The sequence below is a fragment of the Bubalus bubalis genome, chromosome 3 (genome assembly GCF_019923935.1).
Source record: "Bubalus bubalis isolate 160015118507 breed Murrah chromosome 3, NDDB_SH_1, whole genome shotgun sequence".
Lineage (NCBI taxonomy): Eukaryota > Metazoa > Chordata > Mammalia > Artiodactyla > Bovidae > Bubalus > Bubalus bubalis.
Window position 1 is genome coordinate 69,710,850 of NC_059159.1, and position 17,708 is coordinate 69,728,557.

At 38.6% G+C, this 17,708-nt stretch overlaps 1 protein-coding gene across 4 annotated transcripts in view; it reads right to left on the reverse strand.

The window, feature by feature from the left end:
• Positions 1-17,708, reverse strand: part of GLRA3 (glycine receptor alpha 3) — a 191,466-nt gene that overhangs the window by 139,385 nt on the left and 34,373 nt on the right. For 2 of the 4 annotated variants that reach the window (XM_006060240.4, XM_025281328.3), the window contains exons 2-3: positions 12,300-12,427; positions 697-764 (exon numbers count right to left, since the gene is read on the reverse strand). In XM_006060240.4, the coding sequence (XP_006060302.2) occupies positions 697-764; positions 12,300-12,427 (196 nt within the window). Of the gene's footprint in view, positions 1-696; positions 765-6,579; positions 6,850-12,299; positions 12,428-17,708 lie in introns of those variants that run through there. The other 2 variants (XM_044939687.2, XM_044939689.2) reach the window with 2 other exon arrangements.

The following is a 17,708-nucleotide window of genomic DNA, read 5'->3' on the forward strand; positions in this document are numbered from 1 at the left end:
GAGTCCATCTCTGCATTTTTATTTTCCCTAAAATGCACAATGAAAATTATAGGACAAAGAAAAGATACAACATGATCTTTACAGAAAGTTATAAAATCCAAAGCAGAATAAGTTGGACTTCGAATGATAATCTGTTGGGCTTTAATAACTTGATTAAGTTCTCAATCAAGCAGTAATGAAGCCTCAGTTCAGTGAGTTTAGTTAAATTAAAGCACACACCACAATTTGCAAAATATTTATGATATTTAAGCAGATACCATATTCATTTGGAAAAGTAATCAAAATACTTAAAATAACATTATAAGCACACTTAAGTATATAGAATAATTAAACATGACATTATTTACTCCTATGCTTATTTCTGCTTATTAAAGAGCATTGCAAATGAATAATTCATATGGTAAAATCTTAGGTTTTTTTTTTAATTTTAGTTTTAATGTGAGATCTAATAGTTACTGAAATGGGAGAGATCAATTGTGTTTTCACTTACATTTATTCTCTAATATATCATCTCTAAATGAAACATTATTACCTGACTTGATTGTAATTTAATTATACATTCAATTTTATCCTTTAAAATTTCATTATATGAATTTTAGCTTTAAATTACATAACATTAGCTGAAAAAAATTGACATGAACATTATTATAAATTACTCCAGTGTGCAATTCATTATAAAGTCATAGGCCTACCTACCATGGTTGTCTCAGCAATAGAACCAAAGCTGTTTATGAATATGTTGCATGTGACGTTAACTGCAGGGCCTGAAAGAGAGATTAAAACAGAAGGGCGATTGGATGCTTATCTAAAATATTTTCAAATAATTCCATGCATCTGATATGTCATTTTAAAAAAAGAATTCAAAGCATTTCATTATCTGGCTACAAACTCTGTTATTAGGCTTGATATTATATAAGCCTTGTTATTAGGCTTGATAGCAATATAAATAAAAAAACACTGAAATACTGTGTGATAGGAGTTAAAATAATTCAGTTCATCTTATCTAAGCTAGTCAGATAAAATCACAAAAACTGATACCTAACCCTAATTTCTTTTGTTAGTTCATTTTCAGTTCAGTTCAGCTCAGTCGCTCAGTCATGTCCAACTCTTTGCGACCCCATGAATCGTAGCACCCCAGGCCTCCCTGTCCATCACCAACTCCCGGAGTTCACTCAGACTCACGTCCATCGAGTCAATGATGCCATCAGCCATCTCATCCTCTGTCATCCCCTTCTCCTCCTGCCTTCAATCCCTCCCAGCATCAGAGTCTTTTCCAATGAGTCAACTCTTCGCATGAGGTGGCCAAAGTACTGGAGTTTCAGCTTTAGCATCATTCCTTCCAAAGAAATCCCAGGGCTGATCTCCTTCAGAATGGACTGGCTGGATCTCCTTACAGTCCAAGGGACTCTCAAGAGTCTTCTCCAACACCACAGTTCAAAGGCAACAATTCTTTGGTGCTCAGCTTTCTTCACAGTCCAACTCTCACATCCATACATGACCACTGGAAAAACCATAGCCTTGACTAGATGGACCTTTGTTGGCAAAGTAATGTCTCTGCTTTTCAATATGTTATCTAGGTTGGTCATAACTTTCCTTCCAAGGAGTAAGCATCTTTTAATTTTGTGGCTGAAGTCACCATACTAAACATAATTGAGTCTCTCAATCAGTTGTGAGAGCTGGACTGTATAGAAGGCAGAGAGCCAAAGAACTGATGCCTTCAAACTGTGATGCTGGAGAAGACTCCTGAGAGTCTCTTGGACAGCAAAGAGATCAAACCAATCTTAAGGGAAATCCACCCTGAATGCTAGTTGGAAGGACTGATGCTGAAGTTGAAACTCCAGTTGTTTGTTCATTTGATATGAACAGCTGACTCATTGGAAAAGTCCCTGATGCTGGGAAAGATTGAGGGCAGAAGGAGAAGAGGGTGTCAGAGGATGAGATGGCTGGGTGGCATCCCTGACGCAATGGACACGAACTTGGGGAAACTTTGTGAGATGCTGAGGGACAAAGAGGCATGGCATGCTGCAGTTCATGGAGTCACAAAGAATCAGACATGACTGGAAAATTGAACAACAATGTGGGACCTAGTTCTCTGACTAGGTATCAAACCTGGGCCCCCTGTGGTGGGAACATGGAATCTTAGCCACTGGACCACCAGGGAAGTTCCCAGTTTTACGTTATTATGACAAGGTAAATAGTATGCCAACTAACCATATAATACACTATGATCACTGTTTCTTTTCTACAAAACATGTTCCTGAGGTGGATAATTGTTTTATGTATTTCATATAGTTTCTTCCATATGTATCATCAGATTATCCACAAGTTCTGAAATATCTAAAGTGTATTTCCATATCAGATGCATCACATATTCTATTAACTCTCTCTTCCCTCAGGCTTACTCCATTCTAGATTTATTGTCCTGGAGCATAACAGTCACTCATGCTCTCCCATCATCCTCCTATAGGAGATAATGGAAACTGAGAGACTCTACTTTGGGGGGCTCCAAAATCACTGAAGATGGTGACTTCAGTCAGGAAATTAAAAAACGATTGCTCCTTGGAAGAAAAGCTATGACCAACCTAGACAACATATTAAAAAGCAGACAAAGGTCTTCTTTTATTTTGCTGACAAAGGTCCATCTAGTCACAGCTATGGTTTTTCCAGTAGTCATGTATAGATGTGAGAGTTGGACTATAAAGAAAGCTGAGCACCAAGAATTGATGCTTTTGAACTGCGGTGTTGGAGAAGACTCTTGAGAGTCCCTTGGACTGCAAGATCAAACCAGTCCATCCTAAAGGAAATCAGTCCTGAATAGTCTTTGGCAGGATTCATGTTGAAGCTGAAACTCCAATACTTTGGCCACCTGATGCAAAGAACTGACTGGAAAAGATACTAGGAAACATTGAGGGCAGGAGGAGAAGGGGATGACAGAGGATGAGATGGTTGAAGGCTCAATGGACATGAGTTTGAGCAAGCTCCAGGAGTTGGTGATGGACAGGGAAGCCTAATGTGCTGCAGTCCATGGGGTCACAAAGAGTCAGACATGACTGAGCGACTGAACTGACTAAAGAGAAGATAAAGCAGAGATATTTTTTCTATGGTTAATTTATCCCATCATAAGAGAAATATAAAGTCACAATTAACAGTTAGAAGATACATATATATACAGTTATATATGTATATATGTATTTTACTTAATGTAAGTGGTGGTGAACTCTAAAATATATACACAGTTACAGTTACAGTTTAGTGGCTCAGTCTGAGCTCTTTGTGACCCCATGGACTGCAGCAAGCCAGGCCTCCCTGTTCACCACCAACTCTCAGAGCTTGCTCAAACTCATATCCATTGAGTCGGTGATGCCATCCAGACATCTCATCCTCTGTCTTCCCCTTCTCCTTACACCTTCAATCTTTCCCAGCATCAGGGTCTTTTCAAATGAGTCAGTTCTTCGCCATCAGGTGGCCAAAATATTGGAGTTTCAGCTTCAACATCAGTCCTTCCAATGAACACCCAGGACTGATCTCCTTTGGGATGGACTGGTTGGATCTCCTTGCAGTCCAAGGGACTCTCAAGAGTCTTCTCCAACACAGTTCAAAAGCATCAATTCTTAGGCACTCAGCTTTCTTTATAGTCCAACTCTCACATCCATACATGACCACTGGAAAAACCATAGCCTTGACTAGACGGACCTTTTTAGCAAAGTAATGTCTCTGCTTTATGCACAGGCTGACTGAAATCTTGAAAAGCTAAAAACCAATCTTTGATACTTTCTAAGTGTTAGTTGTTCAGTCATGTCTGACTCTTTGCAACCCCATGGATTGTAGCCTTCCAGGCTCCTCTGCCTATGGGACTCTCCAAGCAAGAATACTGGAGTGGGTTGCCATTTCCTTCTCCAGGGGATCTTTCTGACCCAGGGATCAAACCTCCATTTGCTGCATTGAAGGCAGATTCTTAACCCTCTGAGCCACCAAGGAAGCTAAGCTATTCTCTTTTTCTCTTGAGAACTCTAAAACTCTGATATTGTTCTTTGCTGGTGACAGCAATGTGAATCTAGGGGATACCCTTTTGCTTAAGATAAATTCTGTTGTGCTTTATTGACTCAAATCCATTGGAAGAGGGAAAACGCAAATGTTTTAGTATTGGGTTAATACACCTTCCAATAAAATTCAGCTTCAGGTACATCCATGTTGGGGAAACATGGCCCCAAATGTAACTGCTGCTACAGAACTGTCAGCTCAATCTGACTGCAATCTCTTTGGCTGAAACTGGAATAAATAAAACAGTGGGAAGATGATTTTCTTATTTTAACTTAGCAAGGAACAGGGGCTTTATTTATTTATTTGGTCTCATCCTCTAAATTAATTATTATGCATAGAATTGTAGGTAAAATTGGTGAAAACTGGATTAAAGTTGAAAATTCAGTGAAGGCTTCAGTAACCTGAAGTTAATAAAGTTGGTTCTGATGCATTCCTTGGGACCAGGTGCTGCTCGGTACCACCTAATGAATCCAGAAAAACTCTGAAAGGAACAGTATTAAGCACTGCACTGGGAGATGGGCTCCTGGGGTGCATTTGTTTTCTCTCTAAAATAGCACGTTTCCACAGAAGAGCCATGGTCACTTGTATGAGAAGTGGCTACTGAGGACTGGCCTAACAGTTGGGAGCGTGATGCCTCACATCGAATGAACAAGACTCCAGGTCTTGCTTCTCCAACATGCCTCCCACCAGATGCAATAAAATCTTCCTAACAACAGAAAGGCAACCTGGCTTCAAGATCTCAGTTTGATGTGTATTAAAGTAAATCCCAGTGCTTTCATGTCTAAGCTTTATTGTCCAATCCATCAGTTATCAGATGTGTTCCTCGCCTGGTTATTAGTACATACAAAAGAGCAGACCTGGTTTCTATTTTACTGCTTATTTGTTATGTGTTTTCTTCTTCAGCAGAAAGAAAGGTGAAGGGATTCAGGCACCAAATCTTAATTTCAAAAATAGAGCACTCACTTGAAAGATATACATATATATATCCACACGATATGTATATATGCATATACCTGAAATACATATCCATAATAGAATTTTTTAATTTTAAAAATATATTAAGATATGAAGCAATGTGAAAAAAAAAAGTCTATTGTTTCTAAAGATAGTCTCGGGCTAGATCATAGAATTTCTGCCAAGTAAAATCACAGTATTTTGTAATTTACTTCATGAACATGAAGGAGTCATTACAAGATTCTTTATCATTAGAGTGAAGTAAACCAATACAACATGGTGAATGGTTGAATGGATAGCAAAAGCTTAGAGACAGAAAAAAACAGGGATTTACTGTAACTGTTCAGATGGGAAATAGAATGGCGCTGACCAAGGACAGTGACAGTGGAGACAGGTTACCAGGAACAAGATAGATACACCACCATAATATTTATAAAGCAGAATATTCTACATGTTAAGCTTATGGTCCATGTCAGATCAGGGCAGGTCATGGAGAAGTCTTTTTACCTTCACTATAAATATATATTGGAAGGACTGATGCTGAAGCTGAAACTCCAATACTTTGGCCACCTGATGCTATTAACTGACTCATTGGAAAAGACCCTGATGCTGGGAAGGATATAAGGCTGGAGGAGAAGGGGACAACAGAGGATGAGATGGTTTGATGGCATCACCAACTCGATGGATATGAGTTTGAGCAAGCTCTGGGAGTTGGTGAAGGATAGGGAAGGCTGGTGTGCCCCAGTCCATGGGGTCACAAAAGAGTTGGACACAACTGAGCAACTGAACTGAACTGAACTAATTATACATACAGCATTAGAAAGTTGTATAGAAAATGATGCTCAGAGAAGACTGTAGAACTTCTATTGCCATTATAGAGAGCACCTGTTTAGCAGTTGTTGGTCAATTTGTTACTTCTGTGCCAAAGCAAAAGCTATTACATCCATCTGATACACCTGCATGTTTAGCAACAGAACAAATAACTGCTATAGGATTTATATGGCAAGTTGTACTTTAAAACTGTTCACTGCATTAGCCATCACTGGCCTGAAAAGCAAATGACAGTAGCTGCAGATGTTTTCAGCAGCATGTTTTCTTTTAGATGTTTCTTAAATAGAATGTGGCTTTTAAGCTCAGAGGTAGACCAAGGCAAAATGGCAAAGTACAATACAAACCCTTGCCAGTTACATTATTGTGATTCATGTTGGGGAAAAACTGTTCACCAGGCAGATACAGAGCAAACAAATAGACAAAAAAAAAAAAAAATTCAAGTGTTCATGAATATGACTCTAAAAATTTTTAATATAATGTTTCATTAAAGCCTCACCCTTATTAAAGATATAAGAATGCAATCGAAAGATTAAATTTAAAAAAATCTGTTTAGATTTTGTTTTTATGTTTAGATTTGTTTTTATATATATATGTATATATAGTAGTCATGTCATGAGGAAAGATATTTTATTTTGATTGACAAAAGCATATTTGATGACTTTAAATCCATATTTTCAATTATGTTTCAGATACTAGAAAAAAGGTTTGAAAAGGGTGGCCTAAATATAGGATCCAGTTTATTCTTCCCCTTACCTTTCATTCCTGAAAAACGTAGCTGAAAGCCATTCACTTGGGCAGTGCACAACAGGCTTCAGGCTGGGATGGCTGCAGGGAGTGTGGTCAACTAGAGCAGGGTGAGAAGGATTTCACAGCATCGGGTGTTGAAGCCTGAGTGAGGCAGCCAGGTGCGGGATATTAGAACCAGAGACAGGTAAGAGCATGTCTACATGGGGGCATCTTGGCAAGGGGAGTGACCATCTGAACAGGACTCTCGGGCAGAAGAGGGAGCGGCAACACAGGAGATTCATTATGTATTGATCAAACATGTAATTATATTAAAGATAATGAGAGCCAAGGCTTCCCAGGTGGTCTGGTGGCTAACACTCCACACTCCCAATGTAGGGGGCCCAGGTTTAATCCCTGGTCAGGGAACTAGGTCTCACATACTGCAATTAAGAGTCCACACGCCACAACCAAGATCCAGTGCATTAAAATAAAGAAAGAAAATAGTGGGAGCCTTACTGTCAAATGAAGGAGTTAAAACATGGAAATTCAGAAACTAGAATAAATGTATGGTAGTATAGCTATCAGGGAGAATGCATGGTTTTCAATAGATAGAGATATAAATACATAGATGTAAATTAATATGTGTGTATGAATATTTACATGTATATGTGTGTATATAGGGACACATTCTATCAGGAATCCACTTATCCAGTTAATCAAAACAAACATCAGTCATGGTAAAAATTTACAAGGTCCACAATCTAATAAGGTGCAATTAGAACACAGCATCATTTCTGTGATATTCCTATCAAGATGCATTATCTAAACTGAATCATGAGGAAACTTTGGGCTATTGCAAATTGAGAAACATTCTGTTAAATAAAGGAATAATATTTTTTAAATGCCAAGATTATGATAGAGGAAGGAGGGACTGCTCTGCCTAAAGGAGACAATGAGAAATGACCCATGAAACGTAAGATTCTAAACTGGATTTTTTTGCTATGAAGCCATTATTTAGATAATTGATAAAATCTGAATGGGGGCTCTAAATTAGATGGTAGCAATATATCCCCTAGAGAAGGAAATGGCAACCCACTCCAGTATCCTTACCTGAGAAATCCCATGGACAGAGAAGCTTGGTGGGCTACAGTCCAAGGGGTCTCAAAGAGTCAGACATGACTGAGCACAATATATCCATGTTAATTTGCTTGTTTCAGTGATCAGTCTGTGGCTATCTAAGAGAATATTCTTATCTGTATGATACACCCAACCATTGGGGCATCAGGTCATCAACTTACTTTCAAACGGTTTGGGGAAAAAATAGTCTGTGCTATCTATACTTGCAAATCTTCTGTTAGTCTGAGATTGTTTTAAAATAAAAAAGGGAAATAATCACTACAGAGAGAATATATTAAAGAATAATCAAACAAAATCTAAAAACATATGGTGCAGAATTTAAATCTGTGAATCTTTCAGGTGTTTGTCTACAACTTTATAAAGATTTATTATTAGGGATTTTTCTTGTTAAAATGACCTTGCATGATATAAAAATGCAAATAGAAAATACAGCTTTTTCAAAAGAAAAACTATGAATTTTATTCAAGAAAAGTAGTGCCTGGGTGGATAGGAATAATTAAAATGGATAAAGAGATTCTAACACTTTCCCTGAAAAAAAAAATGGGCAGAAATGAGTATTGGTACATATACCATTCTGGGGATAGAATGTGTTATAGTAGAATAGACTATATGAAAATTGGATTTATGAAATGGGATAAAAGGATTAATACAGAGGAATATCACAGATGAAAAGACAGAAAACACAAAGACATAGTGAAGGCAAACAATGTTATTCCTAGATAAAGGGAACGGCCACCAGAAACAATAAAAAAACAGCACAAATGCAGTAAATGTACAGGAGGAATACACAAACAGGTGGCTGCTGGCCGTCCTTTCTGCCTGGATCCAAATTAGATTTAAGGTTATAAAGACCAACTGAGGGCCTAAACAACAGAGTCAAAGAAAAGAAATAAAATCTAGAAAAAGCTAGCAAAATAGTCTGGTGAAATAATATTTTATTGCCTATGGACGTCCTTTTATTTGCTATTTGATTGCTTTTTAATCTGTTAAACTGGCTTCTAGTTTTAAATGACTCCTGGAAGCTTCTATTTCAAGATGGAAGATTGAGCATGGTTGTCCTCCTTTCTGAGGAATAAAAATGATATTAGTGAATAAAAATGAGACTAGGAGAGGATGACAGGAAAGTCAGCATTGGTTTAATGATATAAAGTATAGAAGGCAGAAGAAAACAGTTGATATATGAAACAGAGAAAAGCCTAAATAAGTGATGATTAGAACAACATGGAGAAGGAAGCTAACGTGCTAAGAGGCACAAAATTCAAAGTCACCATCAACAGGAAAGGAGGTGGGGCATTAGACAGAGTAGCAGAGGCCATGGACAGAGTACCTGTCCCCAGAAGCTCCCTGCCCCCATCCATTGTCTCCTAGAGCAGGGCTGGCCTGGGGTTTCCATGGGTTTGAAGGATGCACATATTTTTTTTCTTCTTTTTGCAGATGTTGGAAATAATATGAGTCTGTAAGCAATGCTAAAATTTTTAAGTGTTTTCTTTTTCCAGCTTTATTGAGATAAAACTGGCATACAACATTGTATAAGCTTAAAATGTATTAATATAATGTGTGGACTTGGTACACTTATATACTGCAATAAGATTATGACTTTAGCATTAGCTAAAGTATTCTTGCTAAAGTAGCTAGCTAAAGTAGCATTAGCAGTATTCTTGCCTGGAGAATCCCTGGGACAGAGGAGCCTAGTGGGCTGCCATCTATGGGGTCGCACAGAGTTGGAAACGACTGAAGCGACTTAGTAGCAGCAGCAATACCTCCATCATGTCACATACTTACTATTTCATTTTGTGGTAAGAACATTTAAGATCTACTCTATTAGCAAATAGTATAGATGAACTTGGGCTTCCCTTGTGGCTCAGTTGGTAAAGAATCTGCCTGCAGTGTGGGAGATCTGGGTTCGATTTCTGGGTTGGAACAATCCCCTGGAGAAGGGAAAGGCTACCCACTTCAGTATTCTGGCCTGGAGAATTCCATGGACTGTATAGTTCATGGGGTCTCAAAGAGTCAGACATGACTAAGTGACTTTCACTTCACTTAACATCATAGATGAACTTATTTGCAAAACAGAAAACATACGGACACCATGGGGGATTGTGGAGGTGAGATAAACTGGGAGATTGGGACTGACATATATACACTACTGATACTATGCATAAAATAGATAATTAATGAGAACCTAATGTATAGTACAGGGAACTCTACTCAGTGCTCTGTGGTATACTACAAGGGAAGGAAATCCAAGGAAAAGGGGATATTCTTATACAGACAGCTGATTTACTTTGCTGTACAGTAGAAACTAGCACACCATTGTAAAGCAACTATACTTCAAAAAAATTTTAATAAATTAAAATGTACTTCAGGAAAAAAAAATTTTAAGTATATAATACAGTACTGTTAAATATAACCTCAAGGTTATGCATTAGATTCCCAGAATTTATTCAACTTCTCTTTACCAAAAAAAAAAAAAATGATTAGGAAAAAGAGAGTTCCTGACAGTACCTCAAAACTAAAGTCATCTCTATTCTGGCATTTGGAGAACCCCAGACCAAAGCCTAGCAACTCAGCCCTCACCTGAAACAAAGCTATGCCCAGGGCAGAACCATCTCTGTCACATGTCCTTTCCCCGAGAGGGAAATAGCACAAAACCACCTCCTTCCACACACACACAGCAGATAGAACATGTATCAGCACCCAGGCAAACGGACTTTGTCCCTCCTAAACTACAGAGCATTTCTATTACATGCAAGAAAACTAACAACTGAAAGAGTAAACAAGATGAATAAATATTGCTCCTGCAGGAAGAAAAATCACTGGCCAAAAAAAAAAGTAAAACAGAAGAGGTGGAATGCAAGAATGGAGGCATCCAATTAGCAGTCTAGTTAGTGCAAAGAAAGGTCATAACACCTTCTTTGTAAGAGGCCATCAGAGATTAAACAGAGGCACACTGCAAATTACCAATTTTCCTTTTGGAGTGTTTGCCTCTAAGAAGTAGAATTGTGCCGAAGGACTGTTGAGGCTATTCATCACTAATATTTTTGGACAATTTAGCTTTTACCAAGTTCAGGTACATGATATTTACTGCTGTCATAAAACAACAAACAGATAAACATATAAAGTAGCACCTGCCTAGCAACCTGGAGCACCACCTTCCTGTAGTTTGTGTGGCTTCTGCCTGATAAACTGTGCCTCTTCCATTCCTGCTTTTCCCTAAATAGGAAGTTCTAAAGGAAACATTTCAAATTCCAGGAAAGAAGTACTAGCATCTACCTATTATTTTTGTTTTTCAAAATGGAAATAACTGCTTATATACACATCATTTCTTCTGCCTAAGACCAAATTTTTGAAATAATGATTTGTACAAAACTCTGATTTCTTTTGAATGATAACTAATTTAGTGAGATATGGAGCTTTATTTGCCAATTCTTTTTTAGCAGACTCCCAGATTATTTCTAAACCCAATTATAGTTATTAAATGCATTCTTTATAATAGTTCAAAATCATTATGTTTAATAAGTCTAAGACATAACACATTTCATACTCCAATTATGGTAAAGGCACAGAGTCTTTCTTGGAGAAACCTGATTCTCAGAAAGGTTTAAGATAAATTATGACTATCCTGGAGGGAAAGAGAATAGTTGATTAACCCATGGAAGGAAGAAAAAGAATAATCTTAGTAAGTTAGACGTCTAAGTGTTTTAATGTCTTTAAATATTTATTTTTATAAATAGCTAACATTCATATTTAATTATTTACTAAGATAATTTTCAATGAAAGAGACCATTCTATCTGTGCTCAGGACCAATTTAAAGTAATTTAAGAGAATTATTTATTTCTACTTTTGTGTAATGCATTTTAATAACATTTAAAATATTTAATCTCAAGTAAATCAAATTTTTTAAAATGTACTATATTTTAGAGAAATTACACACAATCATACAAATAAGTATCACAATTTTGTTTATGTCAGAGAGTGTTTTGCCTATGTTCTCCCAAGAGTTTTTATTGATTGTTAATTAGATTGAATATTCTTATTTAATTTTTGCAAATTGTCTGAGAAAGATTTTTTTGTTTTCCTCTTACAAAATTTATAAATTACTGAGAGGTCAAAGACACAAGTTTTTCCCAAGAATTTTATATTTTAAAAACATTTCCTATTGCTTAACCATCTATCTAGGCATTTTCTAAGAGTTTTCTTTGTCACCTTTCTCCTTTAAAAAAAAATTATTTTGTATGGGGGTACAGTTATCAACAACGTCGTGACAGTTTCACGTGAATAGCGAAGGGACTTAGCCATACCTATATTCAATACATGTGTTCATTCCCCCACAAAAACTCTCTAAGGGGTTTTTTAACTAATGTCACTGTGACCATCACTTCATAATATATAAAAAATCAAATCATGATGCTGTACACTTAAAACCAATGTAATGTTGTACGATCCAAAGAAGACAAATTATGATAGCTATTAACACGACAATATATTTCTTCTTTGACCAACATGGTGCTTGGAGGATTATTGGAAATAAGTATTAGGATTTGGGGGGGAATCAGTTTGGAAATTTATCCTGCTTAATCATTTATATTGTAGTAAGCAGAACAATTACCTTTAAAATTGGGTCTGATTCTCGCATCGTACCCCGACGTCCTCCCCATTAATTTATCTAGAAAGTCAGAAGGCGACATCGGGGCACTTCGAGACCTTGCGCTGTCTGTTTCCTTTGTTGCAACCAAACTGCAAATGAGAAAAAAAAAATAGATTTTTACCAAAAAGTCTTCCTAACAGTTGTTACCTTAAAATGTAAAATTAAAATGCTAAGCAAAAAGTACCTTTGAAATCAAACCCCAAAAAAGGTCCATATACTGCAGAGTGAATATTATCATGACAGGTATTTATAGATTTACAGTCAGAATTCACAAGTTTTCACATGTACTTAGCAGTGACAATATTTGTGTTAAGTCTGGAAACAAAGCTACTCCAAATTATTAGGCTTTCAAAATTTGTATTTACCCAAACTTTATTTCTGATTGCAATGTTTAGCTAAATTACCCTGTGTGATTCAAGCATAAGAAAATGCGAATGTTCAGCTGTGAAATACAGCTCCTATAGCTTTTATAGAGGAAAAACACACCACCTTTTAGGTTTTAAGAATTTTTCTTAACAGCAACAAAACTTCTGCCCTGAATATTAAACAATAATGTTCTTTTCATCAACCAGAATGAATGCTTCCTATATTAGTAACATATTCAGTTAAATTTATTCTGCTTTCACTTTGTGTCTCTCTTCTACAGCACAGTTTGTTCAGATCTAAAATGTGTGCATGGAGATTGAGAAATTACCATAAATGTGGTCTGTGTACTTGGCTATTATCCAATGAGAAGCTGTGTCCGGGAAAGGTGGAGGGTTATTGCATTTTTTTCATTCAAACATGTTCCTTAGAAGCCCACAAGTGACTACACCCCCATCCAGCTCCTCATTTACCTAGGCTAGTCCCTAGAAGGTCTGGGCCTGCTTGCTAGTGTCAAATGAATCTTTTTATCTACAGAGCTTTGCTCAAGAAAGTGAAGCAGACTTTCTGAGGACACATGTGTTTGATATATATATATACATATATACACACATATATGTTTGACCTGATGTTACTTCCTAGATATTGTCAGTCATCACATCCTCCCAGCTCTGTCACTCAGAGCATTATCAAACTCTGAACCTTTGTGGTCACTCTCAGAAGTATCAAGTTATTAAATTCCTCCTGCCAGAGTTTCCAACAAGTAGTGAAAATGGGCTTAGAGCCATAACCATTAAATTACCTACTACACTCATATGAAAAGTGAAAATGAAAATGAAGTTGCTCTGTCATGTCCGACTCTTTGCGACCCCATGAACTGTAGTCTACCAGGCTCCCCCGTCCCTGGGATTCTCCAGGCAAGAACACCAGAGTGGGCTGCCATTTCCTTCTCCAATGCATGAAAGTGAAAAGTGAAAGTGAAGTCGCTCAGTCGTGTCCGACCCTTAGCGACCCCATGGACTGCAGCCTACCAGGCTCCTCCGTCCATGGGAGTTTCCAGGCAAGAGTACTGGAGTGGGTTGCCATTTCCTTCTCCAGGGGATCTTCCTACCCCAGGGATCGAACCTGGGTCTCCCTCATTGTTTATATTCAGTAATTAATAAGCACAGCTGTAAAATCTAATATCAGTGATAGTGTGAGGATAATATTTATGAAAGTATAGTATCACAGCTAACAGCACCTATTAACTCTTGTCCTGTTCTAGAGGATGTATCTAGTTCTGGAGAGTCTACATCACTTATCTTCCCAATAACTCTCATTCTGTCTCTCTTGCTTTCTCTATGCTGCTACTGCTGCAAAGTCAGTTCAGTCGTGTCCGACTCTGAGTGACCCCATAGATGGCAGCCCACCAGGCTCCGCCATCCCTGGGATTCTCCAGGCAAGAACGCTGGAGTGGGCTGCCATTTCCTTCTCCATTCTCTCTAAACAGAAGCTTCTTCTCTCCCTATTCTGTTGCCTCCATATTACTTTGTAATCCTTTATCTCTGATCATTACTGGTCAGTTGAACCCCTTGCCATGGTGATCTCTGGAAAGTTTATTCTAAAGTCACAATAATCATCATAAAAAGAAAAATAAAAAACCTACTCTCTTCTCAATAACTCTAGAACTTTCCCCTACCATCTGGCTTTAAGAAACTTTTGCCTGTCCTTAAGCATTTGCTCATTTTCCATAGCCCAAGAGCAGTGGGCAGAAAAGGGCATTTTGGGGGCTCTCCTGGCTACATACTGCTGCTTTTAAACTATTTCCTGGGTTTCTTTTGCAAAACTCTTCCTTTCGGTTGTGAGAAAATAAAAATCTACATTTTTTACCAACAAATAAACCAACTTACCTGGATCTCGATACTCTGCCCATCAACTTTTAAAAAATAACACCCTGAACTGGCAAACACTCACATTTTGCATTTATGGAGAAGGTTGTCATAGGTTATCTGGGTCAGCTCTGTATGCAGTGACATGGAGCCTTACAAGAGAGATGCAGTGGTATGTTTAATTGTGAGTAGAAGAGGAAAGGCTGTGTGGCCACAGAGGCAGAGATTAGAGAGGTGTTCCCATAGCCAAGGAATTCCAGTGATCAACAGAGACTGGAAGAGGAAGGAACAGATTCTCCCCTAGTGCCTCTGAGGGAAGGCGGTCCTACTCACATCTTGTCTGGAGCCCAGTGAACTCATTTCAGACATCTGGACTCCAGAACTGTGAGCAAATAAATTTCTGTTGTTTTCAGCTACCCAATTTGACTTGTTACGACAGTCATAGGAATCTAATAGAAGCCTTCTGGTGAATTTTTTTACGCCACTTTTCAACTGAAGAATTACTCTTCTGTTCTTCCTACAATATTTATTTTCTTTATTATTTGCTTTAATTGTAGGATAATTACAATAGTGTGATGGTTTCTGCCATACATCATCATGAATCGACCATAGGTACACATGTGCTCCCCACATCCTGAACCTCCCTTCCACCTCCCTCCTCCCCACCGCACCCCTCCAGGCCATCCCACAGCACTGACTTCAGGTGCCCTGCTTCATGCATCAAACTTGCACTGGTCATCTATTTTACATATGGCAACGTATATGTTTCAATGTTATTCTCTCAAATCATCCCACACTCTCCTTCTCCCAGAGTCCCAAAGTCTGTTCTTTACATCTGTGTCTTTCTGTAATTTCCATCTCTCTGTTGGTATTTTGTATTTGGTGAGATACTATTGTCATCCCTTTCTTTCCAGTTCTTTGGGCATGGTATTGTTTAGTTCTTTGAAAGTATTTAAAATAGTTGATTTTATGTCTTTGGGTATTAACTGATTTTTCTGAACTAATTCGGTAAAATCTACATTCTGTATAATATATGACTATGAGAGCTATTTCAAATCCTGAAAGATGATACTGTGGAAGTGCTGCACTCAATATGCCAGCAACTTTGGAAAACTCAGCAGTGGCCACAGGACTGGAAAAGGTCAGTTTTCATTCCAATCCCAAAGAAAGGTAATGCCAAAGAATGCTCAAACTACTGCACAATTGCACTCATCTCACACGCTAGTAAAGTAATGCTCAAAATTCTCCAAGCAGGCTTCAGCAGTACATGAACTGTGAACTTCCAGATGTTCAAGCTGGTTTCAGAAAAGGCAGAGGAACCAGAGATCAAGTTGCCAACATCTGCTGGATCATGGAAAAAGCAAGAGAGTTCCAGAAAAACATCTATTTCTGCTTTCTTGACTATGCCAAAGCCTTTGACTGTGTGGATCACCAAAAACTGCAGAAAATTCTGAAAGAAATGGGAATACCAGACCACCCGACCTGCCTCTTGAGAAACCTATATGCAGGTCAGGAAAAAACAGTTAGAACTGGACATGGAACAGCAGACTGGTTCCATACAGGAAAAGGAGTACATCAAGACTGTATATTGTCACCCTGTTTATTTAACTTATATGCAGAGTACATCATGAGAAACGCTGGGCTGGATGAAACACAAGCTGGAATCAAGATTGCTGGGAGAAATATCAATAACCTCAGATATGCAGATGACATGACCCTTATGGCAGAAAGTGAAGAAGAATTAAAAAGCCTCTTGATGAAAGTGAAAGGGGGTACTGAAAAAGTTGGCTTAAAGCTCAACATTAAGAAAATGAAGATCATGGCATCTGGTCCCATCACTTCATGGCAAATAGATGGGGAAACAGTGGAAACAGTGTCAGACTTTATTTTGGGGGGCTCCAAAATCACTGCAGATGGTGATTGCAGCCATGAAATTAAAAGGCGCTTACTCCTTGGAAGGAAAGTTATGACCAACCTAGATATATTCAAAAGCAGAGACATTACTTTGCCAACAAATGTCCATCTAGTCAAGGCTATGGTTTTTCCAGTAGTCATGTATGGATGTGAGATTTGGACTGTGAAGAAAGCTGAGCACTGAAGAATTGAACTGTGGTGTTGAACTGTGGTGTTGAATTTGAACTGTGGTGTTGAAGAAGACTCTTGAGAGTCCCTTGGACTGCAGGGAGATCCAACCAGTCCATTCTAAAGGAGATCAGTCCTTCTTTGGAAGGAATGATGCTAAAGCTGAAACTTCCATACTTTGGTCACCTCATGCAAAGAGTTGACTCATTGGAAAAGACTCTGATGCTGGGAGTGATTGGGGGCAGGAGGAGAAAGGGACAACAGAGGATGAGATGGCTGGATGGCATCACTGACTCGATGGATGTGAGTTTGAGTGAACTTGGGAATTGGTGATGGACAGGGAGGCCTGGCGTGCTGCGATTCATGGAGTCGCAAAGAGTCGGACACGACTGAGCAACTGAACTGAACTGAACTGATGGGAATATCTGTTTAGTTGTCTTGCTGCTGCTAAGTCGCTTCAGTCGTGTCTGACTCTGTGCGACCCCAGAGATGGCAGCCCACCAGGCTCCCCCATCCCTGGGATTCTCCAGGCAAGAGTACTGGAGTGGGGTGCCATTGCCTTCAGACAGTGATTTTTTAAACTGTTAGGGCCAGTAAATCTCCCAGTATTTTCTGGGGGCCCTAAGCTCATGGGGCCATTCTTCAACATTGAGTCATGTAGTTGATGAATCTGCTGTAGCCTTACTTCCTATTTGCACAAAAGATCCAAAGACACTGAAGGGAGCTCAGCATCTTCTTGGTATTCTACTTCACTTTCACTTTTCACTTTCATGCATTGGAGAAGGAAATGGCAGCCCACTCCAGTGTTCTTGCCTGGAGAATCCCAGGGACGGGGAGCCTCGTGGGCTGCCGTCTACGGGGTCGCACAGAGTCAGACATGACTGAAGCGACTTAGAAGCAGCAGCAGCAGGGCTCTCTTAACAAAGTACCACTGGCTGATGGTTTAAACAACAGAACTTAATTTTCTCGCAGTTCTGGGAGCTAGGAATCCAAGATCAAGGTGTTGGCAGGCTTAGTTTCCTTCGACAGCCTCCCTCCCTTGGCCATCTTCTCTCTG